Raw genomic sequence first — 27002 nt, forward strand, 5'->3', positions numbered from 1 at the left:
TTTCTTCTCTCTTATACGCAGAGAGAATTTTGTCTTACAATTTACCCTGAAAATCATGATGATCATGGGATAGGGATTGGAAGAATTTTATTTCATTTACATCACAATAAAAAATTAATATTCACAATAAGATATAAAATATGTTCGATTAATTTTACTATGTACATATTAATATTTTTTATCGCGGTAAATATTAATCAGAGAACAAAATTTATAAAATAAAAAAAATTATTATAATATAAAATTCTCTTATAAAATTCTTCCAATATTGTCCCACGTACCATGTATCATGATTTTCGGGGTAAATTCTAAGAGAAAATTCTCTCCGTGTAGAAGTACGCGAGTCACTGTGGTTTTGCAAATTCGCGATTAACGACCATAATTTTTTATCGCAAAACTTTCTTTGGACTGATGAAAAAGCGTTTTATCTCTATTTTGTCTCTTATTTAACCAATTTTAAATTGGATTGTGCCCTTCCTGTACAATGAATTGAAAATATTAATATTTACATTTTCCAGGTAAAAAATAATGCATATATGTATAAACAAAACAGTTGAATAAAACATTTTTTTCAATTTAATACTGCGTTCTTTGCTATTATTTTCGAGAATTTTCTAATATTCTTTAATATTCTCGAGAGGAAATAATAAACTTTTAATCTTGCAATTTTCGAAATATTTTGGACACGAATAGGTATATCTTGCAAATATATGTTGTTGACGCATGCACAACTCCAAATTCCAGTAAAAAATTTTAATTATTTACAAAAGAAAAACATAATCTTAAAGAGATTGTTGGATGAGCAGTGTGTGTGTTGTACTTAGATGATTTTGTTTTAAATATATCTACATAAAAGACAAAATTATATGGCGATTCGTCTAGATGATTTTCCAGACAATAATTTTTATGACTGTTTATGTAAACACAGTTATAAAAAAATATATTAATTATAAAATATAAATTATAAATATATAAAAATATATATATTTATATTTTTATATATAAATTTTTATTGCTTACTGTTTAAGTTCTACTATTTAAGTATTCTTTTTTTCATCTAATTGTAAGATGCAGGTATAGATAATACGTATATTTTTATTATCTATACATATAAAAATAAGATGTCGCCGCAAAGTTTAATCTAGATGATCATCTATATAATTTTATTTAGATAGCAGCAAATTCTGTGGCTGAGTCATATATAAAGTTTGTCATTGAACTTGAGAAAACGCGTAACGAATCGGACAAACTCGAAGAATTGCTCCGAAAATAGGAAGAAAGGAGCGAATATTTACAACCGGTACAGAATTCTCTTCCGGAAACGAAACCCAGAAGTGGCGGCACAATCGGAGATCGCAGCAGAAAAAAGGGGAGGAGAGAGAAAGAGAAGAAAAAACAGCTGGGTTATTGAATCGCTAATAGCGATTGCGCAATGGTACACGATGTTAGCGTAAGTAAATTGGCGTGATGCCGATCGTATGTTACCCTGTCAACAAATCGCGCGTTCGACGTGCTTGTGTGTACATACGTACATATACGTACTATCCGTGTGTATGCAGTCTTATAGATGTGCGAACGCGACTGTACTTTTCAAATTCTCGACTAACTTCACGCAGAACGCGAGGAAAGAATACCGAACTAACCCGGATAACATCCGCGTATAGCGATAGAATTTAGAATCGATTTAACATTAACAGTATACTTTCGAACACACGTATATTCGTATAATTATTGTATAATATATTATACAATATTATTTTTGCGATTTTATAATATATAATATATGTATATATTATATTATAATATATTTTTGCGATTTTATAATATATAATATATAATATATGGATATATTATAATATAATATATATATATATATATACATTATATAATATATGTATATAATATATATGTAATATAATGATATAATATATAATATATGTATATATTATATTATAATATATCCATATATTATATTATATCATTATATTACATATTTATATATTATATATTATATACATATATTATATAATTATATATATATATATATATATATTATATTATAATATATCCATATATTATATATTATATATTATAAAATCGCAAAAATAATATTGTACCTATATTATAATATATACATATATTATATATTATAAAATTGCAAAAATAATATTGTATAATATATTCAAAATAAAAGAATATTCGATATTCTCATCGAAACTATAGTATAACTTGGCTGCTTAAAATCGCGCGAAATAATACAAATTTTTCAAATGTCAAATATTTACCTGCAATATCGTCGCTTATTAAATACTCGGAAAATTTCGGAAGGCTATAATATATTATTTTTCGGGTTCGTGCGACGCTGGGCGGCCGATTGTCTCCCTCCATTTGGCATCTCTCGTTCTGCGCGTCTCATCCCCACCGCGACGCTCGCCCCCCCCCCCCCCCTACTTCCCGCATACCCGCGGGACCACGTGATACGTGTCGATCACGGCGTACGTGACCGGAGAGCGAGTTGCGCGCGCATCTCTCGCCGCCGAAAAGCGAGCGGCCGCGACGCAGCAGCGCGACCGGCATCGGTCATTCGTTCTTATCTCTCGATTTCGGTTCGGCCCGAAAACGCGCCGCTGACGAAAAAACAAAAGGGTCGAGAGAGGAGAGGTAAATGCCGGGCACGAGAGGGAAGGGCGCCCGTGCGAGAGGGAAGGCGATCATCTTTCTTCCCTTTTTTTTTTTTTTTGTCGGACGATGGTGAATATATGTATACGCGTGTATATATGTACATGTATACATACGGCGTAGAAAACGCCGCTCCGTATTATTACGCGCAAAATGGCGCGGTCGAAGCCGGAGAATCAGCGACTCTCACTTCTCGCGTCCCCTGTCTTTATTTCCAGGGTATCTAGCGGTCGAAAACTCTGGAATTGTCAGGGAAAAGTCGTCGGGAAATTTTACTATTTATCTGGATTTTTTCACGTTGTTCTACATTTGTCTCAATAATTTGACATTTTTTTATTAAATAAATATAAACTTTTCCTTGACTCCAAGCACGCTAATTTTCTGGGTTCATTAATTTATATTTTCATCGTCGTGTTATTTTAAGATAAATCCAAAAAATTTGATATAATATAAATAAAAAAAAGTGATTACTTTTAAATTTATAGTGACATCTTTGTTTCGATTATCGTACATAATGCAGATTATATAATTGATTGAAATTTGTTTTTTTTTTTAACTTTTGAACCTTTTCATTATTGAGAAAAATATCTCAAGAATTTCATGATTTAACATTTAATTGATCTATCATATATGTAAATTATATTGGAAAAAATAATACTAAAAAATCAGGGAAAAAATTAATTTCTAGTCTTGGAAAATCTGAAAAAATCAGGGAATTTTTTGCACCGAGTCCGCTGGACATCCTGTCTTTATTTCGAGTCTTTTTAAAGATCGCTTTCGATTGGAGGACGAGATTCGAAGTCGTCGATTTATCACACGCGAATGCGAAATTGCTATCGCGTTTCTCGAATTTATATATCGACGGATAGCAAGATAGCGACGCTGATTGGAATTCGCGCACCAAATTTGTTAGACGAAAGGAAGGGGAGAATCATTTATCCCTACTTTCGTTATGACACCTGCTACGCGAATTTTATAACCGCGGCGTTTCGTCATCAGTGTTATACATATATAAACACGGAGAGAATTTTCTTTTTAAAATTTATCCTGAAATCATGATAAGAATTTTATGAGTTTCTTATTTATTAATTAATTTTTATTATAATTAATTCTCACCATGCACTATAAAAAAAATATGTGCATTAATAAAGTTTTTGCTACATGTACATCATAATATTTTTTTATTTTTACTACGTATCGATATTTTTTATTTTTACTACGTACATAGTAAAACTAATCAAACCTATTTTATATTTTCTCGGTAGATATCAATATTATTTATTGTTAAGTAAATATTAAATCAGGAAGGAACTCTTTCAATACCATACGATTTATCCTACGATTTTCGGAGTAAATTCCAAGAAAATATTCTCCGCGTATGTATACCCTGATAAATCGTAAGAACAACAATGCAATGACATTCGGCAAACTGGTTGCGCGAGTAAGTTTATGAAAACGAAAAAAAAAAAAAGCCTCGCAATCAGTGACAAAATAGACGAGGATCGTAAATACGATTAGACCGCGAGACTTCGCGCAAACACATGAACCGGTAACTGTGTTAGTATCGCGAAAATCGCGATCTCCAATTTGCATATCGCGTCGCGTCGTGTCTCCGTCTAATAAGCGTCGTCATTTGCATCATTCCCGGAGCGGAGCCGCGATCTGAGAGCCACGTTGCCTACGTGACTCGCAGGGCGTCGACGGAGCCTCGTGATTCGCGGATCGACGGTGGCGAGAGAGCGGCGAGCGAGAGAGACGCTTTCGCGAAGAGTGGGGGCCGGCCGGAGTGTTAGTAAGCAGAGCGGCCATCTTGTCGAGGCTCAGTCGGAAACCAACTGCCGAGCAGCGAGGAACGGTGACGTGGTAGAGAGAGAGAGAGAGAGAGAGAGGCCAGATGTGTTAGACAGAAGGGTTTTTAATGCGCTTCCGAGCCCGATTGCCGCTACGTGCGAGAGGCTGTGCGATAGCGACGACGGAGCCACGACGACCATCGCGGGATTTTCGCGTGCGAAAAGACCCGGTACATCCGGTTAAAAACTGCCTTCAGCAGAGGAGGAGCTGCGGAGGAGCGGATAGAAGAGGAGGAGGTAGCCGAGAGCAGGAGAAGGTTCTGGCGAGAGGCTGACGACGAGAGCTTTGGCTTCTCATCGGAAAGGCTTGGTGGCCGCTTCTTGGTTACGAGCGAGGAGAGAAAGAAAGGAGGAAGAATTAGCGCGGAGGATGACCGACCGAGAGAAAGTGCAGTGTCAAAGTCTGTGATAGTATTTATATATATAAAAAAAAAAAAGAAAAACAAAATCGACATCAGCACCTGTGGACGTGTCATCGTCGTTCGCGAAAATAAGGGAGGACGAATAACCGCGCGGAGGAGAGAGATATATAGAGAGATAGGCTTTATATATTTATTTATATCTGTGATATCGACGCTGATATACATCGACTTTCTTCGGGAGGAGTAAACGAGAGAGCGAGAGAGAGACAGAGAGAGAGAGAGAGAGGAGAGAGAGAGAGATCGCTCCGAAGAGCGAGATTATATCAGTATCTTAGTGGATAGGCTTTTTTGTATATACGACTGACTCTTTTTTATAATTATTGCCACCGGTGCGAATTAGAAGAGCGCAGAGAACCTATCGCTCGGACAGATCTCTCTCGAGAATCAGTGAACCGGAAGTATTCTCCGATCTTTCCCGGACGATCGTTCGACGACAGCGGAGAGTACGCCGAGAGGAAACATGGTGGAGAAAATTCTGGAGGAGAGAGAGGACGGCACTCAAGAGGCCGGACGAGGTAAGAATCATTTTGACAGTTCGCGACTTTTTGACAGTTCGCAATTTTTTGACATTTTTTTTTTTTTGCGACAATTATAATTTTTTTTTTTTACATCTTTACAATTAAACACTCTCTAATTACTCCCTAAATCGTTATCGAAGAAAGTTTTATTTGACACTTGCGATTTCATTGTTTTCGAGAGGAAAAAAAAAGATCCGAACTCGCCGGATGATAATCTATCGCTAAAGTTACGAAACACACCTCGTTGTATATTGATGTTTGTTTTTTGCGAACCGGCTAACTCCGGAGTCGGCGGCAGCCATTTTCACCGGTCGATGTGTAACGACTCGGTATGACGGGGGGAGAAAGGGTGCTTCGCGATTTGCGTTTTCATTGTTGTTGCGAGGTTCTCGAAACACGAGAAGAGGAAGATTAACCCTGCTGTCAATGAAACCCGGAACGATTCTAAATGAACTTTTCGCTCGTAAACATAAAAATATAAAAGATGTTTGTATTTGGAAATCTCCTAAAATAATAGAAAAGAATGTTCCATGCTATAAAAAAATTGTAGCAGTGCGATTTGTCCAAAAATAAATAATTGGTAACTTCTTACACGGAAAGAATTTTCTCTTAGAATTCACCCTGAAAATCGTGAGATAATATTGGAGGAATTTTATTTTATTTGCCTCACACAATAAAAAATTAATATTCACAATATGTTCGATTAATTTTACTATGTACACATTAATATTTTTTATTGCGGTAAATATTAATCAGAGAAACTTATAAAATTCTTCCAATTTGTCATGATTTTCAGGGTAAATTCTAAGAGGAAATTCTCTCCGTGTAGGTGACGCGGATGCTTTTGTTGAGCAATGTTGGATATTTTTAGGCGAAAATTGGCGTACGATGAGAGAATAAATAATATTTAAAATTTTAATAAAATGTCATATATAAAATTACATCTTGTATCTTATTGTGATAGATATTAATATTTTTATCGTAATAAATATTAATCAGAGAAATTCTTATAAAATTGTACCACAATTATCATGATTTTCAGGATAAATTCTAATTGTAAGACAAAATTCTCTCCGTATATACCATATATTGATTGATGAAAAGGTAAAAAACTGAGGCATTGACAGAAGGGCCAAAAGTTTCATGCTCGAGCATCGTCGATAGAAAAAACAAGAGACGCGATGAGAATACCTTGGATAAGTGGCTCGTCTTGCTTAACAATTCGCTTTTCGTCGCGAAAATCGCGCCATGAATACGAATCAACGAGAGAAGAAGGGAGAAAACGAGAGAACTTTCTCGAAAACTCGCATGTCGACCGGCGATTAAACGACGAGTTGTATTCGTTCCCCTCTTCTTCCCCCCACCCCCTCTCTGCTCCAAAAAGTAAGAAAAATGAAGCAAACGTCAAAATATTCGTCAACCACGAAACGGAATCGCGTTCGTTGATCTTTCGCGACGACGCAATTCCGGAGTTGGCGCAAACATGCAAATAAATTTCGTCATGCAGCCTAGAGATCTCGTGACGCGATAAATTAATCGATTAGGTGTGCCTCGATGACTGTATCGTTGAATATGCATATATTACGAGTGGTATCGATATTTTTTTTATCGCGAGTGATAATTTCGCCCCGAAGTTTCCAGAAGCTTATATTAAACTTCAAAATTCGCCAGACGCAAGTAATAATATATTCGCCTTCGGCTCGTGCGTCCATCCCTTGCACTCGTGACCAATTGTCAACTTTCCGCACTTGATACACATACTATTTTGTATTACAAGTGCAGGCAAAGTGGCTTTGTGCGCGTTTTCTATGCGCGAGGTGGCCGATCGCCATCTTGCGGCGGCACAGTGCGGAAATAGCCGTGTTCAAAGTCATTGTCCACGGCTGAAGCCGCGGCTTATTCACTCACCGCGTCGCCGCTAGATGGCGGCGTGGGAAATCGGCCGCTTTCCGCACAGAAAACACGCACACAAAGTGCCACTTTGCCTGCACGTGTAATACAAAAAGAATTAAGCGCATTCAAGTCGCTCTAAAAATACGCGCGTGTGTTTACATAAACAACACTTTCATATCCCATCGAGTTCTCCTCTAATCGCTTGTCAATCGAGCGAGGCTCGAACGCTAATTATATCGCCTACTAGGTATACCGGTCTTCATTATTCCTAAAAGCGGAAACTCAGGGGCGTGGAAGGGAAAGAGTGGGGAAAAAAATTCCTAACGTCGCGCGACTAAATTATGCAACGCTTTACACAGGTTATGTAGTAAATAAAATGAATATAAAACGAAACGCGACGTCCGTGAAATGAAATGACGAAACAAAAAAGATAATTATACCACTGCTTCAGTTCCCTTATTTAGCTTCGCGCCGAAGATCCGTCTTTTCTTAACGGATACGTAATCTTTAAATTCTCCTTATTTGTGCAAAAAGGAAGAAAAAAAAAATCAGATACGAGGAAATAGGATATCTCGCGCAAGAGAGAACAAAAATACACCACCTTTCAAATTCCTTTTCATTTTTCGTTCGCGTCAGCGAAATTATTTCGCCTTGGAATCGAATCTCGCTGATTCCCGCGAGATCGCGATTTTTTTTCGTTTTTTCAAAATGTGCGTCTCGAAGCGCGAAACTCAAAGGGCACTTTTTTTTTTTTTCAAGGGGAGAAATAAAACACGCGTCTAGAGAGATTTCGCAACGTCGCTCCCGAACGACGCACGTCGGATTATTATTTTTTTCGGGAGTAAGGGGCAAGGGAGAGAAACAAAGGGAGAAGGAGAGAGAGAGTGGAGTGCAGGAGAAAGACGGAGAAACGAAGTGGGTTAGTAGTCGGTATACACCGGGCGACGCGATGTTGGTTCGAGAAGTTTCGGCGCCACGACGCGAGGTCGGTTGTAGGGCGACCCAACAAAGAACGTAGGGAGAGAAAGGGTCCCGGGCGCGCATGTCAGTTCGGCGCGCTTTTAAAGGGAAACACGCACGATTCCGAGGAACAAAGAGCCTCTCTCGCGACGCGACGACCACAGCATATCCCGTTTCGATCGCGCTAAAGTTAGATTAAGGTTGCTACTCTTTTAGAGATAGACGCGGGATTGTTTTGGGAATACCAGAAATAGAGCGCTCTGTCGATAGGAGAAATAACGCGACTAAAGATATTCGCCGCCTGACGATGAATAAAAAAACATTTATCGAGTGTAGAGAGAGAGACATGCATATGTATAATCTATGTGTAAAGGAATAATATAAGAGGAATAGGAAGGTCGATGTAAGACACACAACGGTATCACGGTCCGAATGACGTGGCACACAAAGTGCAACTAGCAAGGGAACTTCGAGAAGATTCTGATTATTATAGAAAAGCTTATAATAAAAATATCTATTTAATCGCATTAAAAAAATCATTTTTTTTTAATTATTGTTTTTGATTTTATATTGTGATTAAATAGAGGTATTTTTTACAGCGAATCTGTTGTATAAAATATTTTTTGATATCTCGAATGCCTTTTCGTAAATATATATATATATATATCGAGAAAAGCAAGAATACTTTATATACAGAGATATTATATTATTACACAGAGAGAATTTTCTTTTTGAATTTATTCTGAAAATCTCATGATAATCGTGGGAGAATATGGTATTAGAATTATTATTAATGGAATTATTTAATTATTATTTTTTATTGGGTGGTAAGTATTAATCAGAGAAACTCATAAAATTCACGATTGCTACATGATTTTGAAGGTAAATTCTACGAGAAAATTCTCTGTGTAGTTTCATTCTTTAGAAACGTTTTTTGTTAGCAAAAAATATTAAATAATAAATCAAAATAAATAATTTCATTAATAATAATTCCAATACCATATTGTCTCATGACTACCATGATTTTTAGGATAAATTCTAAGAGAAAATTCTCTTTGTGTAGTTTCACTCTTTAGGATAGTTTATTTTATAGCAAAATTTCTAAATTCATCTATTTATCCTTCTTTACAGGTGTGTAAAGTTTCATAAAAAATCAGAATTTTCTCTTGTAAGATCTTTATGAACCGTTTTTGTTCTTATTTACTCTCGGATCTCTAGCGCGAAAGATTATTATATCGGGCGAGAAGTGAACACATAATCGTTGTTTATTCGTCGGGATGGAAAAATCGGGGTTGAACTAATCGCGGCTAAATTTCTACGTCACATATGCGCAGCCTCACGTAACGGCTAAAAAGAAAAGAAAGGAAAAAAAATATAACCGAAAGTCACGCTCCGGCACGTCGCGTGATTATACTCCCTTTTCCGCCTGACCCTCTAATTGGGCGACGACGTTCCGTGTAGCGTCGCGCTTTGTTCGTTTAATTTATGTACAATTATTAATGATACATTATTACGCGCAGTCGTCCACCACCTTCCTCTCTCGGACCTCGTCCGAGGCTAATAATAAGACACTCGTTACGTGCACGCTCCATAGTTCTATTGTAAGACACATCTCGAGATCACGACCCGGAATAATAAAATATATTACCTCATGTTTGACATTTGCTATTTATTTAATTTTAATTAAAAGAATGTACGCGCGAGGAAATCCCGTTGCGTCGAGAAGAGAAAAAAAAATATTAGGTTAATAGCTGAGAGGAAAGAAAAATGAAATAAACTAAAATAAGATGTAATGAAATAAAAATACAAATTATAGAGATAAAATTAAAATTTAATAAATATAAATAAAAATAAATATCTCCCAATTATATTTTCCGACAAGTATCGGCTTTTCTCTCTAGCATTCTTATCTTTCTTGTCTTCTGGGAAAAGAAATGTTTCGAATTTTAATCGCGGAAATGTTATTTACGATTTTTTACGTAAAGGAAATCGTACGGCGACGATTTTCGCGTAATCACCAGCGCGAATGAAACATTATCGTATGTGTATATCTCGCGTAAGATGGCGGCGTTCCTTTTCTGTGCCAGTCATTGAACTCTTGTGGATTCAACGTACGTGTGTATGTGTGTGCATGTGTGTGTTGCAAGTCGACGCCGACGACGTCGCGTTTGCGAGACGCACGAAAATACATTCGCCCAAAATTATATGATGACGCGCGAAAATCGTCGAGATGATGAAGATGACGGGGGAGTCGAGAAGCCAGCGTTTCTCGAAAGTTGATGACTTCTGAAGAGATCGATCGAAGAGGAAGTTCTTCGGGCACGAAAATTTCGGATATTTCCGGAGAGAAAGAGAAATAGAGAAGTCTTGGGAAGGATTTTCGGAGACGAACGCACGGTGCATCATCATCATCGTTGTCGTCATTACATTTATTTTTGGATCCGCATGAAACCCGAATCTCTCCTTCAGGTCGTTTCGACGAACCATTGTTTCGAATGACATCAAACAATCCTCTCGACGATCATTTAATGATGGACACGATTATTAATTGACTTTTTGTTTCAATTTTACACTGAAAAAAAATTTATTGAATTCGAATAAATATTTATTTCAATACTGCTTAATAAATTATTTATTTGAAACTAATAATATTGATTTAATGTGAAAAATATTTATTTGATATAAGAAAATCCTTTTCAAAACAGATAAATTTATTTGTTTCAAATAAATGATTGTTAGGCAGTATTGAAATAAATATTTATTAATTTAATAATTTTTTTCAGTGTATCTCTTTTATTCTCTCTCACTAACGCACGCTAATTCACGCTAACGCACACTAACTCACACTCACTCACTCTCTTTCTCTCTCATTCTCCATCGCTCTTTATCACCTCTCTTACTCTTTCTAGCTGTCTTTCTCTCTCTTTCTTGCTATTCCGATAAATACTTTGACCGTAGCTGCGAGGACCGTTCCGGCAATCGGTCATTGCGATTATCGCGGACAATGAGAGAGGAGTCGAGCGAAGACCGGCTTACAGTTACGCGCTGGGAGACTCGTTCTCGATTCGGTTCTGATTTCTCCTCGACCCACGCGAGCGAGTAAGCGAGCGAGTGACCCGAGCGTGTGGCCGCTCTCGAAGGAGTGGCGCGGAGAGTCTTGTCTCGTCTCGTCTCGGTGTATACTTTATTATTCATCGCCGCGTTTGCATATCGTGCAGCGGGTCTCTCCGCCCACACAATCGGCACGCATCCTTCTTTCCGCATCGGCTGCGAAGAGTCAAGAAACCGGGGTTATTAATACGCGTGCCGCACTTAGCCACCGACGTTATCTAGACAAACTGTACTATGTCTTCTTCTTATGTATCTATATAACAGTTTTTTTATTCTGAAATTTTCGATGTATAATTATATCCTTCTTTCTCGAAGGATTTTAATTCAAGATGAAAGGCTCAATGGGAGCGGAAATAGAAAAACTTGCCTTAGAGATAAGATTTAATCCTGATAAATATAATTAATATTCGATCGATCATACGCTATTTAATTCGACAGGTTTTTATGACTAGCATAAGTATATTTAATATACACGCAAATACTCTATGATTGTCGCGGAAATATCGTGGATGTTTATTTATTATTTAGATTACGGCGCGATTTTCCCTTCGAGATACCAACGAGATACGCATCTCGCGTAAATATCCGCCGTATATACAATATATATATCTCCGTTAACGAGGATTGTGAATCGCGTACCGGTTACCCGGGTCTCGCCTTCGCGCGAGTGAACTTTCCCAGCGCGAAAGAGCGAGAGAGAGAAAGAGACTAATAAGAGAGAGAAACGTCAAACTCTCTGCACGACGGGCTGGTATCGGCGACCGAGAGTCGCCCATTTTTAGCAACTGAATTAGAAAGTGCGAAGAGACAGAATCTCTATCTGTACCCTATATTAGACGACGCAACTGCGCGAAATCATCGTTCGAATTTGATGATTTTTTTCCGAAGGTAGATCAAGTTATTTGCACAGAAAAAAGGGTCAAATCAAAACTTATTCGCAAAAATTTGCTTGGATAAAAATATTTTATATATAGGTACAATAGTTCAACCAAAAAAAAATATTTTCATATAAATAACATTTTATTATATTTTTCAGATAACAATATACATATATATTTAAATAAGACTAATATTGTTGAAATTTAAGATTCAGCAAATTCTTACAAGAAAGATAATATATATTATTACGTATATAAGTGTTGATTTGACATTCCTTATTTTTTGTACGAGCTTTCGATAAACGATCTCGTTCAAAAGATCTAAGAAACAAAAAAAAATAAGACTGTCACATTTTATTCAGATTCCAAGATTATCGGATAGATATATCATCGGAGATTTCGAGAGAAGGCATTGTTGCGTCGGGATTGTTCCCATCTTCATTTATCCCGGCTGAATCGATTACGCGGGTTTCCACAACCCGGGGCACAAAAGTACAGCCTCCTCTATATATAATCGAGGTATACCTCCTTCTACAAAAGCAAAGTTCTCCTTCTCCCTTCCGCGTGTCTCATTAATACAGGAAGGTATTGTTCCCGTGAAATATCTGGGAGAGCCTTCAAAATTATATTCGCGATCGGAGAAATAAAACGGCAATCTTCGATATCTTTTTTTTTTATTATTCCGTTATTTTTACCATTCTTTTTTTACTTTGACGTGGACTTCCCTCAGTTATCGCGAAATAACCCGACACGTGTATGAATTACGTAATCGGGAATACATGTATAGAAAACATATGTCGAACGAAAATTGCGTTTATTATTCTACGATAAGCGGTCGCAAATAGCCGGGGATGACACGTCAACGTTTATTGGGGCGATATATAATTATAACCTCCGCGCGCGAGAGCATTATTTTAAACCTCTCTTCAATAAAAGAGTATGGTTATTCATAAAGAGAGACCCGATGAATGCAAGGTTCCCCTGCTTACGTGACACGATAATCGCTTTCTCGTAATAGTTCCAGCGTCTTTTTTTCTACCCTTATCAATGGACTAATTGATTTTTATTGCGCGTCCTCTGTCTCTCTTACGCGAACGATGTTCGCTTCTAAACAGCCTGTATCTGACAGCAGGGAATTATCGGGAGGAATGGAAGAGAGGAAAGGAGAGAGGATGAACTCTTGAGGGGGAAATGACTAAGAGCGATGTCGATAAGTTCGCAATAATAAACGACGATAACGCGCAGCAGCCTCCTCCGTCACGTGTGGATTTACTTTGTTTGCAAAAATAAACACACCCGTGTGTTGCGTAACTCCGCGTCTTTAAACACACATCGTCGTGATGCACATATTCGCAAACGTTGAGAAAGGAACAATTTTCTCAACCTTTCTTAGCCTCGAGTCGAGTTTATTTCGCGAGAAATTGTGTGGAGAGTTCTCTATTTATATTAATTACAGAGTGAGAAAGTTGATGGAAAATTTCAAGTTTCGCCGTCTCCCTGAACTTTCGTTCAAGTTTATTAAATATCGCACAGAAAATTAAATTATTTATCTATATATATATATTTCTCACTTTTATATATATTTCTACTCTTTTTATTATATATTTTTACTTTCAAATAGAAATATTTAATGTTGAGAGAATTTTATTTTATTTTTTTTCTCTATTGAATATATTTAAGAACATTGTAGAAATATTTAATAAGTATAAATATATAGAAGACTAAAAAATTGAAAAAAAATTTATCCAATAATAAATATAAATGAAACTCTAATTACATATATTTTTAAATAGAAATATTTAATAGAAAAAAATGTATATATATTTAAAAATAAAAATGTTTAACTAAATATTTGAAATCGATAAAGAAATGTATAGAAAATAATTAGTGTATTTATTCGTAACGATGTATAATATATTGTAATCATGGACGTCCTTGGGAGGGAGGCATTAGCCCCCTCCTGGAATTAGTAAAAAAAAAATCAAGAATTTGCACACTGGAATTAATTTGCATATTTAATATTAAAAAAGAACAAGAAATATTAATAATTTCCCCTCCTAGAAAAAAAATCCTGCGGACGCCCATGATTGTAATTTATAGTGCGTGCGATCGCGCGATCGATTATACACCGAACTTCAGTCTGACGATAAGTGTTTGGCTTTCAGGGGATGGCACCTGCCGGGATGTAGCTTCCACTGGGGAGTCCATGAGCGCGGTGCAGGCTCGTCAGGAAGAGGCGAGACGCAAAAGGCGCAGGAAGAGACGCTCCGGCTCGTCCGTGGTCTCCTCCTGCTTCCAAGGTAAATTCACAGAGCAACAAAAATAATATATTGTGTATCAAGTGCAGGCAAAGTGGCTTTGTGCGCGCTTTCTGTGCGCGAGGTGGCCGATCGCACGCCGCCATCTTGCGACGGCACGGTGCGGGAATAGCCGCGTTTAAAGTCATTGCCCACGGGCTTCAGCCGTGGGCAATGACTTTGAACGCGGCTCAGCCGTAGGCAATGGCTTATTCACTCACCGCGTCGCCGCTAGATGGCGGCGTGGGAAATCGGCCGCTTTCCGTACAGAAAACACGTACACAAAGTGCCACTTTGCCTGCACGTGTAATACAAAAAAAAGAAGAAGAAGAAACGAGAGAAGGAGAAAGAATAATTCAAGCTTCCCGTCATTCTATCACAAGGTAGATAAAAGAAAAAAGAAAGAGGGAGAGAACGGATGTCTCGTGTAAGGACGGCCGTCCTCGAATAAGTAACGCGCACGTACCGTCGTGTATCCCCTGTATTACACAGGCTGTATATGCGTAGCTCAACGGTGACTTTGCAGTAGTCTCTCCTCGGTATATACGTATGACCTTGGACAAGTGTTCGGAACGCTCGAGAAACTCGGCGATAATCGATCGCGCAGGCGGCCTGGAATTTTGCACGCCAGGCCAGGAGCGGGACCCGCCGCTTGTGTTTATAAACACCGGAAATTCGCGTCCCTCCCCCTTCGCCCCTCCCCCACTCCGGAGAAAATAGAGATTATAGTCTCGCGAAGGACCGGCCGTAGAGATAATAATACCGAAGAGTTCTCAGGGAAGCGGCCGAAAGAAAGGGAGGATCAGCTGTTCTCTTAGCCGTGAAAATTTTAATGCAATTAAAAAATACAGGGGGAAACATATATCTCGTATACCTCTCTCGTGTTTTACTCGCGAGATGATCGCGATAATTCGCTTCCTTCGCGTTTCTAAACTGGTTGTACGCTGGCTCCGTCTCTTGTAGCGAAGAACAGAGCGGGATCGGAATTTAATCCGAGTTGCGCAGCTGGCAAATACGGTTATTCGGCCACCGAGTCGCTCGCATACGATCGATACGCGACCCCACGGGAGGGGGTGGGAATAAGGGGTGAGCTGCACGAATTCGCTGCACGGAGGTGCTTTTCGCTCTTTGCCGAGAGAGACCGTGTGTTGTCAATTTATTCCATTTTCCCGCGCGAGAGGATATCTGCGACACGGCAATTCTAATTAATTGGAAATAATTTATGCAATTTCGTTATATGCGCGCTTAATTATTCGCGGAGTTATTAATATTGACACCGCGGTATATTATTAACTGAATGATTAATCAATCCTTCGCAGGGTGTCTGGCAGTCAGGGAAATCTGGAAAACCGGGCATTGTCAGGGAATTTTATCAATCTGGAATTGTCAGGGAAAAGTCAAGAAATTTGACTATTTATCCACATTTTTTCACATTATTCTATATTTTTTATTAAATAAATATAAAAACTTTAGAGACAAAATTAAAAAATTTGATATAATATAAATAAAAAGGTGGTTATTTAAATAGTTTGTTTCGATTATCGTTCATAAGATTTGTATAATTGATTTAAATTTTTGTTTTAATTTCCGAATCTTTTTATTGTTGACAAAAATATCTCGAGGATTTCATAATTTAACATTTAATTGATTTATCATACATAGATATATGCAAATTATATATTTGGAAAAAATAATACTAAAAAGTCAGAGAAAAATTAATTTCTGGTCTTGGAAAATCTGAAAAAGTCAGGGAATTTTTTCATTGAGTCTGCTGGACACCTTGCTTCGATTTGTCAAAATATAATTGAATCTTGAACGATTTTTCAAAGAGGATATAACTCATTATCGTTTTTCAATTTGTGAGAGTCTCTCTCTTATTTATAACTTATAAATTGTTTAGATCCTTTTATTCCTTCAACAATTCCAAGGATATGCGCTTTCACTTTCAAAATGTTTCCTTAATTACAATTATTTAGTTTTTACACACTTGTCAAAATTCTGTAAATCATCATTTTGTATTCTCGTTAATAAGTAATATAATCGAGAATAAAACAATGGATGGTTCAAAAACTTAAAATTGTTATTTGTGGAATAAGAAAGACCTTAACAATTCCAGTTATAAATTTAATTAATTCTATTCATTATGAAATAGTAATTATAAATCTATTGTTTGGTTTAAAGAATCGGTACACGTCAGTCGTTTAAAATAAAAATTAAAGAAAATGTTAATCTATATGTATTAAATTATTAAAAAATAAATGTTGAAGAGTTCAATGTCAACCAGATCAGAGTTTACATTTCCTCGGCCGATTGCGTCATACTTCGCGTGATCGATTCGAGAGCCCCTGGTTTGGTTCGAGAAACTTCCAACCCCCGCTAGAATTATGCAGCATATATATTCCTAAGGTCGATAGATAAAGAGAAAGCGAGTTTTGTGTCCGGCAAAAATTCATATATTCTATCGTCGATCATCAGGAAAGCTATCAAAGCTCAATTTCCCTCAAAGATCCATATTATTAGCAAATGATGGTCATTAAACCGCGAAGAACGTTCGATTTTTTTTTCTCTTTCATCGTAACATTTTCTCTCTCCCGGTAAGACTCTACACATAATAGGAAAAATATTAAATAATATTAAATATACTATTAATATATAATACTAAATATAATATTATTATTAGTATTAATATTAAATATAATATTAATATGAATATAAAATATTTAAATAATATTAAATATGAAATACCTATAAACTAAATCGCGGAAAAAGCGATTGATCGCGCGCATGCGTGGGTGGTCGCGCAATTTTCGCGTACGACGCCTGTACATGCATATTCGTTCCGCTGCCGTTAAAATTGATGTTGTGGCAGAGTGATAGAGAGAGAGAGAACGTAAAGACTCGCGAAGGCATATTATCGGCTTCTGGTTGCTAGGCGCTAGCGACGCTGCCATGCGCGCGTATCCTGACGACGTATAATCGGAGCGAGAAATGGATGTTACGGGACGACGCGGCAACGTAGGCCGCGTAAAGCTCAAAGAGGGCTGGATGGGGATGGATGAGGAACGCGAGGGTCCAGGGGAAGGAGAAGGAGAGGAAAGGAGCCGCGATAGCGGCGGCTTCGGACTTTCGAGAGAGGGAAATTCGGTGTATGTGCGTCGTAGTTCCACGCTCCGATCTCGGCCACCCCTTCTCGACCTTGACATTGACTTGATGGTCGTCGGAAACACACACAGGACACACACCGCGCGCGCTGTCACGCGCGTTGCGCGTATAAAAGTGAGAGAGAGAGAGAGAGAGAGAGAGAGAGAGAGAGAGACGCCAGGCTATATTCTATCTGCGAATCCGGGGATAATTGGACCTCTCGGGCGTAATCGCGATTGGAACGCGGTGTAGTCGAAAAAAGATCGATCAATTTTTTTCCCTTGTTTTCTTCTTCTTTTTCTATTATAACGTCGAGTGGAAACTCGTTCTATCTGGCGACAGACTTTTGCGCGTCTCTCCGAGAGGATTTTCTACATAGAGAGAATTTTCTCTTAGAATTTAAAATCCTGAAATCGTGGGACACATCGTAGGACAATTTGGTATTGCAAGAATTTTATAAGGGTCTCGCTGATTAATATTTACCACGATAAAAAACATTAATATTTTTAGGATTATTCGAGAGAGAATAGATTTTCTACACAGAGAGAATTTTCTCATAGAATTTAAAATCCTGAAATTGCAATCAGAGGACAATTTGATATCGGAAGAATTTTATAAGTGTTTCTCTCTGATTAATATTTACCACAATAAAAAATATTAATATTCACTATAAGATATCAAATATGGTCGAGTAATTTTACTATGTACATATTAATATTTCTTATTGTGGTAAATACCCTGAAAATCAATAATAATCGTGGAACAATATGGTAAGAGTTTCTCTGATTTAATATTTACCACAATAAAAAATATGAATATGGTAAATACATAATAAATTTTAATGTACATAATTGAATATATTTTTTATATCTCATTGTGGTAGATATTAATATTTTTAATGTGATAAATATTATAATCGAAGAAACTTTTTTATAAAATTCTTCCATTACCATAATTTTCAAGGTAAATTCCAAGAGAAAATTCTCTGTGTAGTTATATGATGATGCATTTGAAGAGTCGTTTCAAGTTTCGTCGAGTTTTCATTTTTCTTTGTATCAATGTACGAGTACTAAATACTTTTCTGACACATTGCATTGCAAAAATTTCTGCTACTGGACATCGATTATATATACCCTAAAAGGTTTTGGAATACAAAGCCCTTTTGTTTTCCAATATAGAGAAAAGTTTCGACACATTTTTAACATTTAAAGTTGCTTTAGTATCCGGGTACCCGTTCATTGACAGAAGAGTTAAAAAAAGAACCGAGTATCGCAAAATTGAATTCTCTCTCTCTCTCTCTCTCTCTCTCTTGTCAAAGTGACAATGCGACGTGATGGTGCGACGTATACATATATAATAATTGCTGTCGATCGCGTGCTCGTAGAACGACGCGCAATACCACGTCGAATGAATATCGCATTGATTCACCGCGGTGGTGAATCCATTGTATGTTGGCACATTCACGGAATCAAAGGTTGTACTGTTTCTCGTTCCAATGATTTTCGAGAACGCGTTGCGAAATTCGTCGCCGAGGGTACATGAAAACATAGCCACAACACCAGAGTGGATGGATGAAAATGCAGGAGCATAATTAAATTTTTGTTTTCTTAATTTTTGGTTCTTTCTAAATTTTTTTAATTTAATTTTTTGTTATCTTCATTTTTTATATTAAATATGCAAATAAATTCCATTGCTATCCTCTGCGGAAACCCATGGTAGGATGTGCAAAATGAAATCATCGAGAGCACTTTTGTTCATTTTTTCCCTTCCTCTTGGAATAGAATTGATTGACGAGTGTGTAAATGACTTGTTATTACTGTTGCAGAACTGTACAAGCTGACTGGAGAAATTCTCGGGGAAGGTGCTTACGCTTCGGTCCAGACCTGCACGTCCTTGTACACGGATCTCGAGTACGCCGTGAAGATCATCGACAAGATACCTGGACACGCGCGTGGCAGGGTGTTCAAGGAAGTCGAGACGTTCCATCATTGCCAGGGCCACCCGAACATCATTCAGCTGATCGAGTTCTTCGAGGATGAGGAGAGGTTCTACCTCGTATTCGAGAAGATCAACGGAGGCCAATTGTTGAACAGAATTCAGGAACGGGTTCACTTCACCGAGAGAGAAGCGAGTCAAATCGTCAAAGAGATTGCGAGCGCGTTGGACTTTCTTCATAAGAAAGGTAATTTTTAATAACGAAACGATTTAAGGCTCCTGGATCCTCCAGATATTTTTTCATTAAAAGATATTTTGATGAAACACTATTATAAGATTTTCTCGCCTCTGACGTCACAATCTAACATGATCGGCGAGGAGCCAAGAGCCTTAACGAGTTATACGAGCAAGATAGGAATTGTTGAACGAAATATATAAATTGATCATGTGTATTTCAGGGATCGCTCATAGAGATCTCAAGCCCGAGAACCTCTTGTGCGTGTATCCGGACAAGTTGACGCCGATCAAGGTATGCGACTTTGATCTTGGATCAGGAATCAAGTTCAACAACTCGCTGTCTAGTCCTGTGGCAACGCCGCAACTTTTGACGCCGGTGGGCAGCGCCGAGTTTATGGCGCCGGAAGTAGTCGAGGCCTTCATCGGCGAGGCCAATTACTACGACAAACGTTGCGATCTCTGGAGCCTCGGGGTCATCATGTACATTCTGCTCTGCGGCTATCCGCCCTTCTACGGAAACTGCGGCACCGACTGCGGCTGGGGCAGGGGAGAGAATTGTCAGGCCTGTCAGGAACTGCTGTTCACCAGCATCCAGGAAGGCAGATATGAGTTTCCGGACAAGGAGTGGAGATGCATCTCCGAGGACGCGAAGGATTTGATCAGAGGCTTGCTCGTCAAGGAGGCACACCAGAGGTTCAGCGCCGATAGTATTTTGAAGCATCCCTGGATTAATCCCGGACCGACTTCCGTCGAAACTGGCGATCGATCACTTACCACGCCTCATATCATAAGGTACATTTTTTCTTTTTTCTACACGAAGAAAATTTTCTCTTAGAATTTACCCTGAAAATCATGGTAATCGTGGGATAATATTGTGATAGATATTAATATTTTTTTATTGCGTATATAAAATTCTTCCAATACCATATTGTCCCCTGATTATCACGATTTTCAGGGTAAATATATTAAGAGAAAAAATTCTCTCTATCAATCGCTCTACATAAAATGCATCTCAAATAAAATGCATTCTCAAATTTGCTTTCAGGAGGAACAACTCCGCAAGAGAACTCTCAGCGTTCGCTGAGTCCGCAATGGCTGTGAATCGTGTGGTACTTCAGCATTTCTCTCTAAATCTCGAGGAGCTGACGGAGAACCGGGAGCCTAGACTGTCCACGTCCTCTACGGACGACGACAATCATCCGTACGGTCACATGTCCGACTCGAGCAGCGAATTGTCCGAGAACAGCAAGCACTTGACGACGCATTCCTCGAGCGAGTTCGACGGCACGCGACAAAAGTCCTGCTCCGGGCGTTCCAGCGTCGATCTGAACGACACGAAGATCATCGGTAAGAATCGCGTCATAGGCAAAGACTCGCTGCAGAACTGGTTCGGGCTATCGCCGCCCACCGAGAGTCGTCTGATGCAGCGTCGTTTGAAGGCACGTTCCGATCTACTCGAACGTCAGACCGGCAAAGCGGTGATCGCGTCCCCGAGTGGCTGAGAGGTCGCCCTAGTACCGCCGATCGCTCTTTCTCATTACAGATTACAGTATCACTTGTCTCTTTGTAGCTACGTGAGGACGCGAACGATGTACAATACTTTTTTCCAATGGCTTAGGAAGCTAACGTATAGCCGTAAGTCGAGTCTCTGATTCTGCGCGGATGTAACAAGAGAACAGGCTCAATCCATTTACGATAGTTGACGACAGCGATAATAATTGAATTTAAAAAAAAAAAAAGTATTTTCGCCGGGTAAAATGATCGAAAAGAGTTATCTCACCGTTATATCTTTTCCTTCTTTTCAGTAGCTGTTAAGCTTCTTTTGTTTTAAATTTTTGTTTCTTTTTTTTTTAGCGGACAGTTTGATGACAACCAGATTATTTTTTCTTTCCAAGATAGAATTCCAGTTGTCGACTATTAACTGCAAATTGATTGAATAATACGCGACGCAGCATATTACAGTTGTAACATTATGTAGCATAACTATTAAAGTAATGTATAAAATAAGGGATTTACATAGGTATTTTTGTTTAGAGTGTAAATCTTGATTGTAATAATCATATAATATATGCGCTTGCAACTGTGCATCTAAGCATATCCTTGCGATACGCAAGGAAAATATTTATCATGATCGGTACAAAAAAAAGAAAATATAAAGATAATATTATGTCGCAGTTCGACGTTGCATTCGACGCGCGAACAAGTCTTGGAAATAAAAGCAAATCTGATTTCATCAAACATCGCGTAATCTTTGCTGCTGCGTGTTACTAGTTACTCACGCAGTTATATATATTGTTACATATTGTACAGAGCTATCTACACGACACGCGCATCCAGCACACAATTGTGTCATCGTCATTCGCGAATGGAAAATCGACTTTCAAATATTTTAATCGTGTTTACGTGTCAGCATTCATATGCAAACGAGTACCGGTATTGCAAAACATCCCGTAGATGATTCGGAAGTGCATTTGATGATGCGATCTTATCCTTTCGCTACGTATCAAACACGTACGATAAAATACAAAACGCGCGTTTATGTGTAGACAGATTATATTAACAAAAAAAAAAGAGGGAGCAAAGGTGAAGACCCTCGTAATCGTGATAATTCGTGTGCTGCTCTAACGCACGAATGCTTTATTACGTAAATATTCTTTTTTTTTATTTGTTTGCGAAATCCCTTTCAGTTAAAAAGAACAAAAAAAACAAAAAAAAAATCGACGAACACAACTGACGCAAGGCGAAAAACATGTTCCTTTTACTGCTTTTTTGATATTGTTTCAAGTATATTCGAGCCATAATATACATACATACATACATATATGTACATGTATATACATATATTTATATATACATATATATGTGTATACATATATGTATATATTCTCGATCGGAATAAACGGAGTGAACGTGTCTCAGCCCACAGGTGCAGATTATAGTTTGCTCATATTATAGATTAATAGAAACGCGATAGGTCATAAGTCAACGCGAGATTTCAAAGCGACAATTCAAAGGATGGTGGAAGCGCGGAAGTGGATGGAAAAAAAAGAGAGAATGGCCGCTCAAAAACTTTAACTATGCAATTTCGCATTTCTGTTAAATTTCACGTTTATCGGGAATAATGATGTTATACAAATTTTTCGTAGAATTTTATCGACTTTAAAATTGTTTTAAAATTGTGTTAACGCCAGAGAGAGAGTTCAATTCCCCGATAATGCTTTATATATTTTTTTTCTAAGCAAATAGAGTTTGCGTTCTTCTAAAGTTTTGTTAATTATCCACGAAAACAAAAGGTTGCGTGATAAAAGAAGTTTCACTTTGGTTCGTGTAGAGACAAATTGTCGATACTTTTTTGTTTCTTTTGCCTAATAATCGCGCATTTTATAGAGAAAAGAAAAAGGAATAAAGAATTACTCTCATTCACTTCTCGCTGATGATGGTGGACCGATTTTACTCAGGGCAGCTGGGAAGAGACCGCTGCGTACGTTATTCTACATAAACATACGCTCGTACAATTTTGAGAGAAGCTGGGAGAAAAATGTAAAGAGCTCTATTTGTAAGATTTACAGAGCGCGCAGTTCCTCTCCGCGATTGTAACACGTCAGAATCTTGTAATTTTGAGAGAAAGAAGGCGAGGGAGGACTGCGAACGTGTAATATGCGTTTGTACATTATAATTGCATCATTGGAAACTTTCTTAGAAAGTCATTCGCTTGCTGTAGGCGGGTACGGCTTTTGTCAACTTCTGTCTTCTTTGTACTTTGTAAGTACTGGTAAGAATAAAGATTAGTGTTTATAGCGCACGCGTAGAGATGGGATTTTATATACATGTATGTGTATGTGTGTGTATATACATGTATACGCGTATATTATATATACATATACATATATATATATACATATATATATATACATATATATATATACATATATATATATACATATATATATATATATATATATATAGTATATATTGTATATGTATATATGAAAATCTCCGTGTAAATAGAAAAGCTACGATATAGAGGTATGGAAAGCAATATACAAATGCGAGCTCTCTTATATATAAGAGAAAGTGTTGGAAGATTATAATAATATATTTATCGGCCTCTTTGCGCAAGGTCAAGAAAAATAACTTTGTTCCTTAATCAGCCGTAGCGTGTCAGAAATTATTTGTCGTAAAAAAAATTAATTTCTCCCGCTTGTGTCTTTTTCCTACTTTGTCTTGCGCGAAGTTTCATACGATACACAATCCAATCAAGCAATTAAACATACGCTCTAAAATTGTTCATTATCTTTTTCTATCGCGAAATGAGGGAGATTTTTTTCTTGTATCGAGCGTGCGTGTAAGTATCGATATAGACTCGAAGTGTATAAGTTGAACACGTTCTTTTAAAAGAAAAAGAAAAACGAAAGAGGAGAGAAGTAATATATATAAATATAAGAGAGTATATATATATATAAAAGTGTGTGAAGAAGAAAAATGTCGGAATGTGCGGGAGCGTGAGAAAGAAAATATAAAAGGAAAAGAAAAAAATATACAAATGGCCATAATACGCAGATCTGTAAGCGTAACGAGTTTAAGATTGTATAATAAAGCGCGAGAATATATATATTAGATGTGTGTATGTGTGCGTATCTATGCGTGTGTGTATGTGTGAAAGTGCGTATGTGTGAGGAGAGGAGAAAAATGAAACTAATTACTAGCCTTTAAGAAGAAAAAAAGCACCTTTGTCGTAAGTTTATATAGCATAAAGGTACCGCTGAGTCATACCGATCGGAGTATCAGATTTAATTGTTTACTTTGATCCTTTTTTTTTTTACACATCTCCCCACACATTTATCTCGAATACAAGCGGATCCAATTTTTTCACAGACTTTTATTCGCTCACACACACGCATCGTAAGAGTAAAAAAAAAAAAAAAGAAAGAAAAGGAATGACATAACGATTGTTTCGAAGATTGAAATTGTGATAATGCTTTTCGCCGTGGCTGCTGGACCATAATATATATATGATCTTTGATGAGTGCTCGGTATAGCGCAGCGGTCGGTCAGCAACATACACGCGAAATGCGAACGCTATCATTCTCATTTTCTTCCCTGTAATACGCAGAGTGTTGTAAGTCTTTTTGCGGAGCAGTTGTGACGATGGAGGATGTAAGAGAAAGAAAGAAAGAGAGAGAGAGAGAAAGTTGATTCGTGTCGCGCCTAGGTGCGGAAGATAAGATCCTAGATATACGAGAGGGGAACGAGCGAAAATTTCTTACCTTTTTTTCCGAGGAAAGGAAAGGCAAGAAGGATGAAGAAAAAAAATGATCACGTATCATAAATATCTCGGTACGCATCGCATCCCGTTCCTCTCGTCATCTTCTAGAACCGCACACTCTCTTCGTGGAGTTTACTTTTCCCGCCGCGAGATCGCGCGCGATCGACACATATCTTTATGAAGAGGAGAGCGCATCTTCCTTTTTATGAAAGAAAAAAAAATTATAGAGATATTAATCGAGCGCGAATTATTTGCGTCGCTCGATGGTCTCTGGTTTCGGATTTCAATCTCTGTCGAAGAAAAAAAAGAGTGTGCGGCGACTCGACACGAGCAGATTTCGATCGCACTTTTCATATTCTTGTAATCGTAGTCGATATATAAGTATATATATATATATCGATCAAAGAGGTGGGATAGTAAGAGGAAAAAAAAAATACTTGCAGAATGTAAATAAGATTTATCTAGTAGCTATAGTGCCTATATCCTAAAAAGAGTAGATCGATAACGCTCCCCGAATTTTACCCCATCCCCTTCCTCCCCCCTACCTCCCCTCCTCCTCCCTTTCATCTTTCCCGACATCGTCCTATCCCTCAAACATTTTAAGCATCCCATTTTCACGATCTTCTCTAAAACCGATTTTCCTCGCATAATCGAAACATTCCTCTCCTTCCGAATATCGATCACCGAATCCTTCTCCCACGTCACACGGTCCCTTCTTCCACGCGTCCCGAGAAAAAAAATTGTTATAAAACGGAAAATGGCCAAAAAATATTTTTTATTTTTCATACCCACTTGTATGTAGGATATATAACGATATATTTTTTTGACACGGTTGAGAAGACACGGAGATTTGCGGAGAAAGGGAGGCGGCTGTATCGCATTTCTCGACATTTCGTTTGATCAATTCTATCTCGAAAGAGAGAGAGAAAGGGAGAGATGTCGGGGGATGCGATAACTTCCCTTTCATTCCTTGCGTTTGGTGCGATATCTTACTGCTTAGTATTAGACGTTTTTGTAAACCGAAGTCACTCTTGAGTTCAGCGAAAGAGAGAGAGAGAGAGAGAAAATGTTGGAAAACAAGGGCTAAAAATCCACTTGATAATGAGCTCACGTACGATTTTCTATTTCCGTTACTGAAAAATATATATTCAGCACGCGCGTATTTTCTCGTCCTATTTTCTTTTCTGTAAGAAATGTCACAAAGCGAAATTTCTTTCTTCAATTTTAATTATAAAAATCTGACCGATAAAATTAGATATTCGCCGTGCAAATCTTCTTCGAGTAATGTAAAACCGAGAGAACGACTGTTTGTCGGATTCTAAATGTCACATCGTGAGCAGGAGGCGCTAATTTTTCGACGTACTTTTTATTCGTATTTAAGTGGCGCGCGTTTTAGCCTAGCGAAACATGTAAATGTTGAGACTGGATATTACGAACGTACAAAAGAACCTTTATTATACCTGTAAACTATATAAAAAAAAAAAAAACATGTTGATCGCTCCACGATTCACGATCGTCGCGTCCAAGAAAACGTAAAAAAAAAAAAAAAAAAAAAAAAAAAAAAATGCTCGCGCAATGCGAGTTGGTTTCGATTCCCAGAGCAGTAATTATTCCTATACGACTCGAATTATCCATAAATCTGATTGCGAACAACCAGGCAATGGCGTGATTCGAATAAGAGAAAGAAAAATCTTTGTCATTAATCCCTCATGATTGATCATTAAAATGTATATTTTTTAAGTGAAATATTAAAAAATAATTTACTTTATTTACTACATACTCTTCCCTTGACACGTTCATATATACACATTTACA

General features: G+C 37.6%; 1 protein-coding gene and 1 long non-coding RNA gene across 4 annotated transcripts in view; one reads left to right on the plus strand and one right to left on the minus strand.

Moving 5' to 3' along the window:
- LOC114939562 (uncharacterized) overlaps positions 1–2429 on the minus strand; it is a 41928-nt gene extending 39499 nt beyond the window's left edge. The window contains exon 1 of one of the 3 annotated variants that reach the window (XR_014925467.1): positions 2286–2427. This is a non-coding gene — a long non-coding RNA (uncharacterized LOC114939562). Of the gene's footprint in view, positions 1–2285 lie in introns of all 3 variants that reach the window. The other 2 variants (XR_003821266.2, XR_014925464.1) reach the window with 2 other exon arrangements.
- A 2048-nt stretch (positions 2430–4477) lies between these two features.
- LOC114939559 (MAP kinase-interacting serine/threonine-protein kinase 1) lies at positions 4478–26955 on the plus strand. Its single transcript, XM_029313895.2, has 5 exons — positions 4478–5466; positions 14477–14611; positions 19575–19931; positions 20143–20713; positions 20967–26955. Exons 1-5 carry the CDS (start codon positions 5412–5414, stop codon positions 21421–21423), a joined length of 1575 nt encoding a protein of 524 aa, XP_029169728.1. The 5' UTR covers positions 4478–5411; the 3' UTR covers positions 21424–26955.
- Positions 26956–27002: the final 47 nt, after the last annotated feature.

Source organism: Nylanderia fulva, unplaced genomic scaffold (genome assembly GCF_048542155.1).
Source record: "Nylanderia fulva isolate GAGA-0341 unplaced genomic scaffold, ASM4854215v1 Scaffold1, whole genome shotgun sequence".
NCBI classification, from domain to species: Eukaryota; Metazoa; Arthropoda; class Insecta; order Hymenoptera; family Formicidae; genus Nylanderia; species Nylanderia fulva.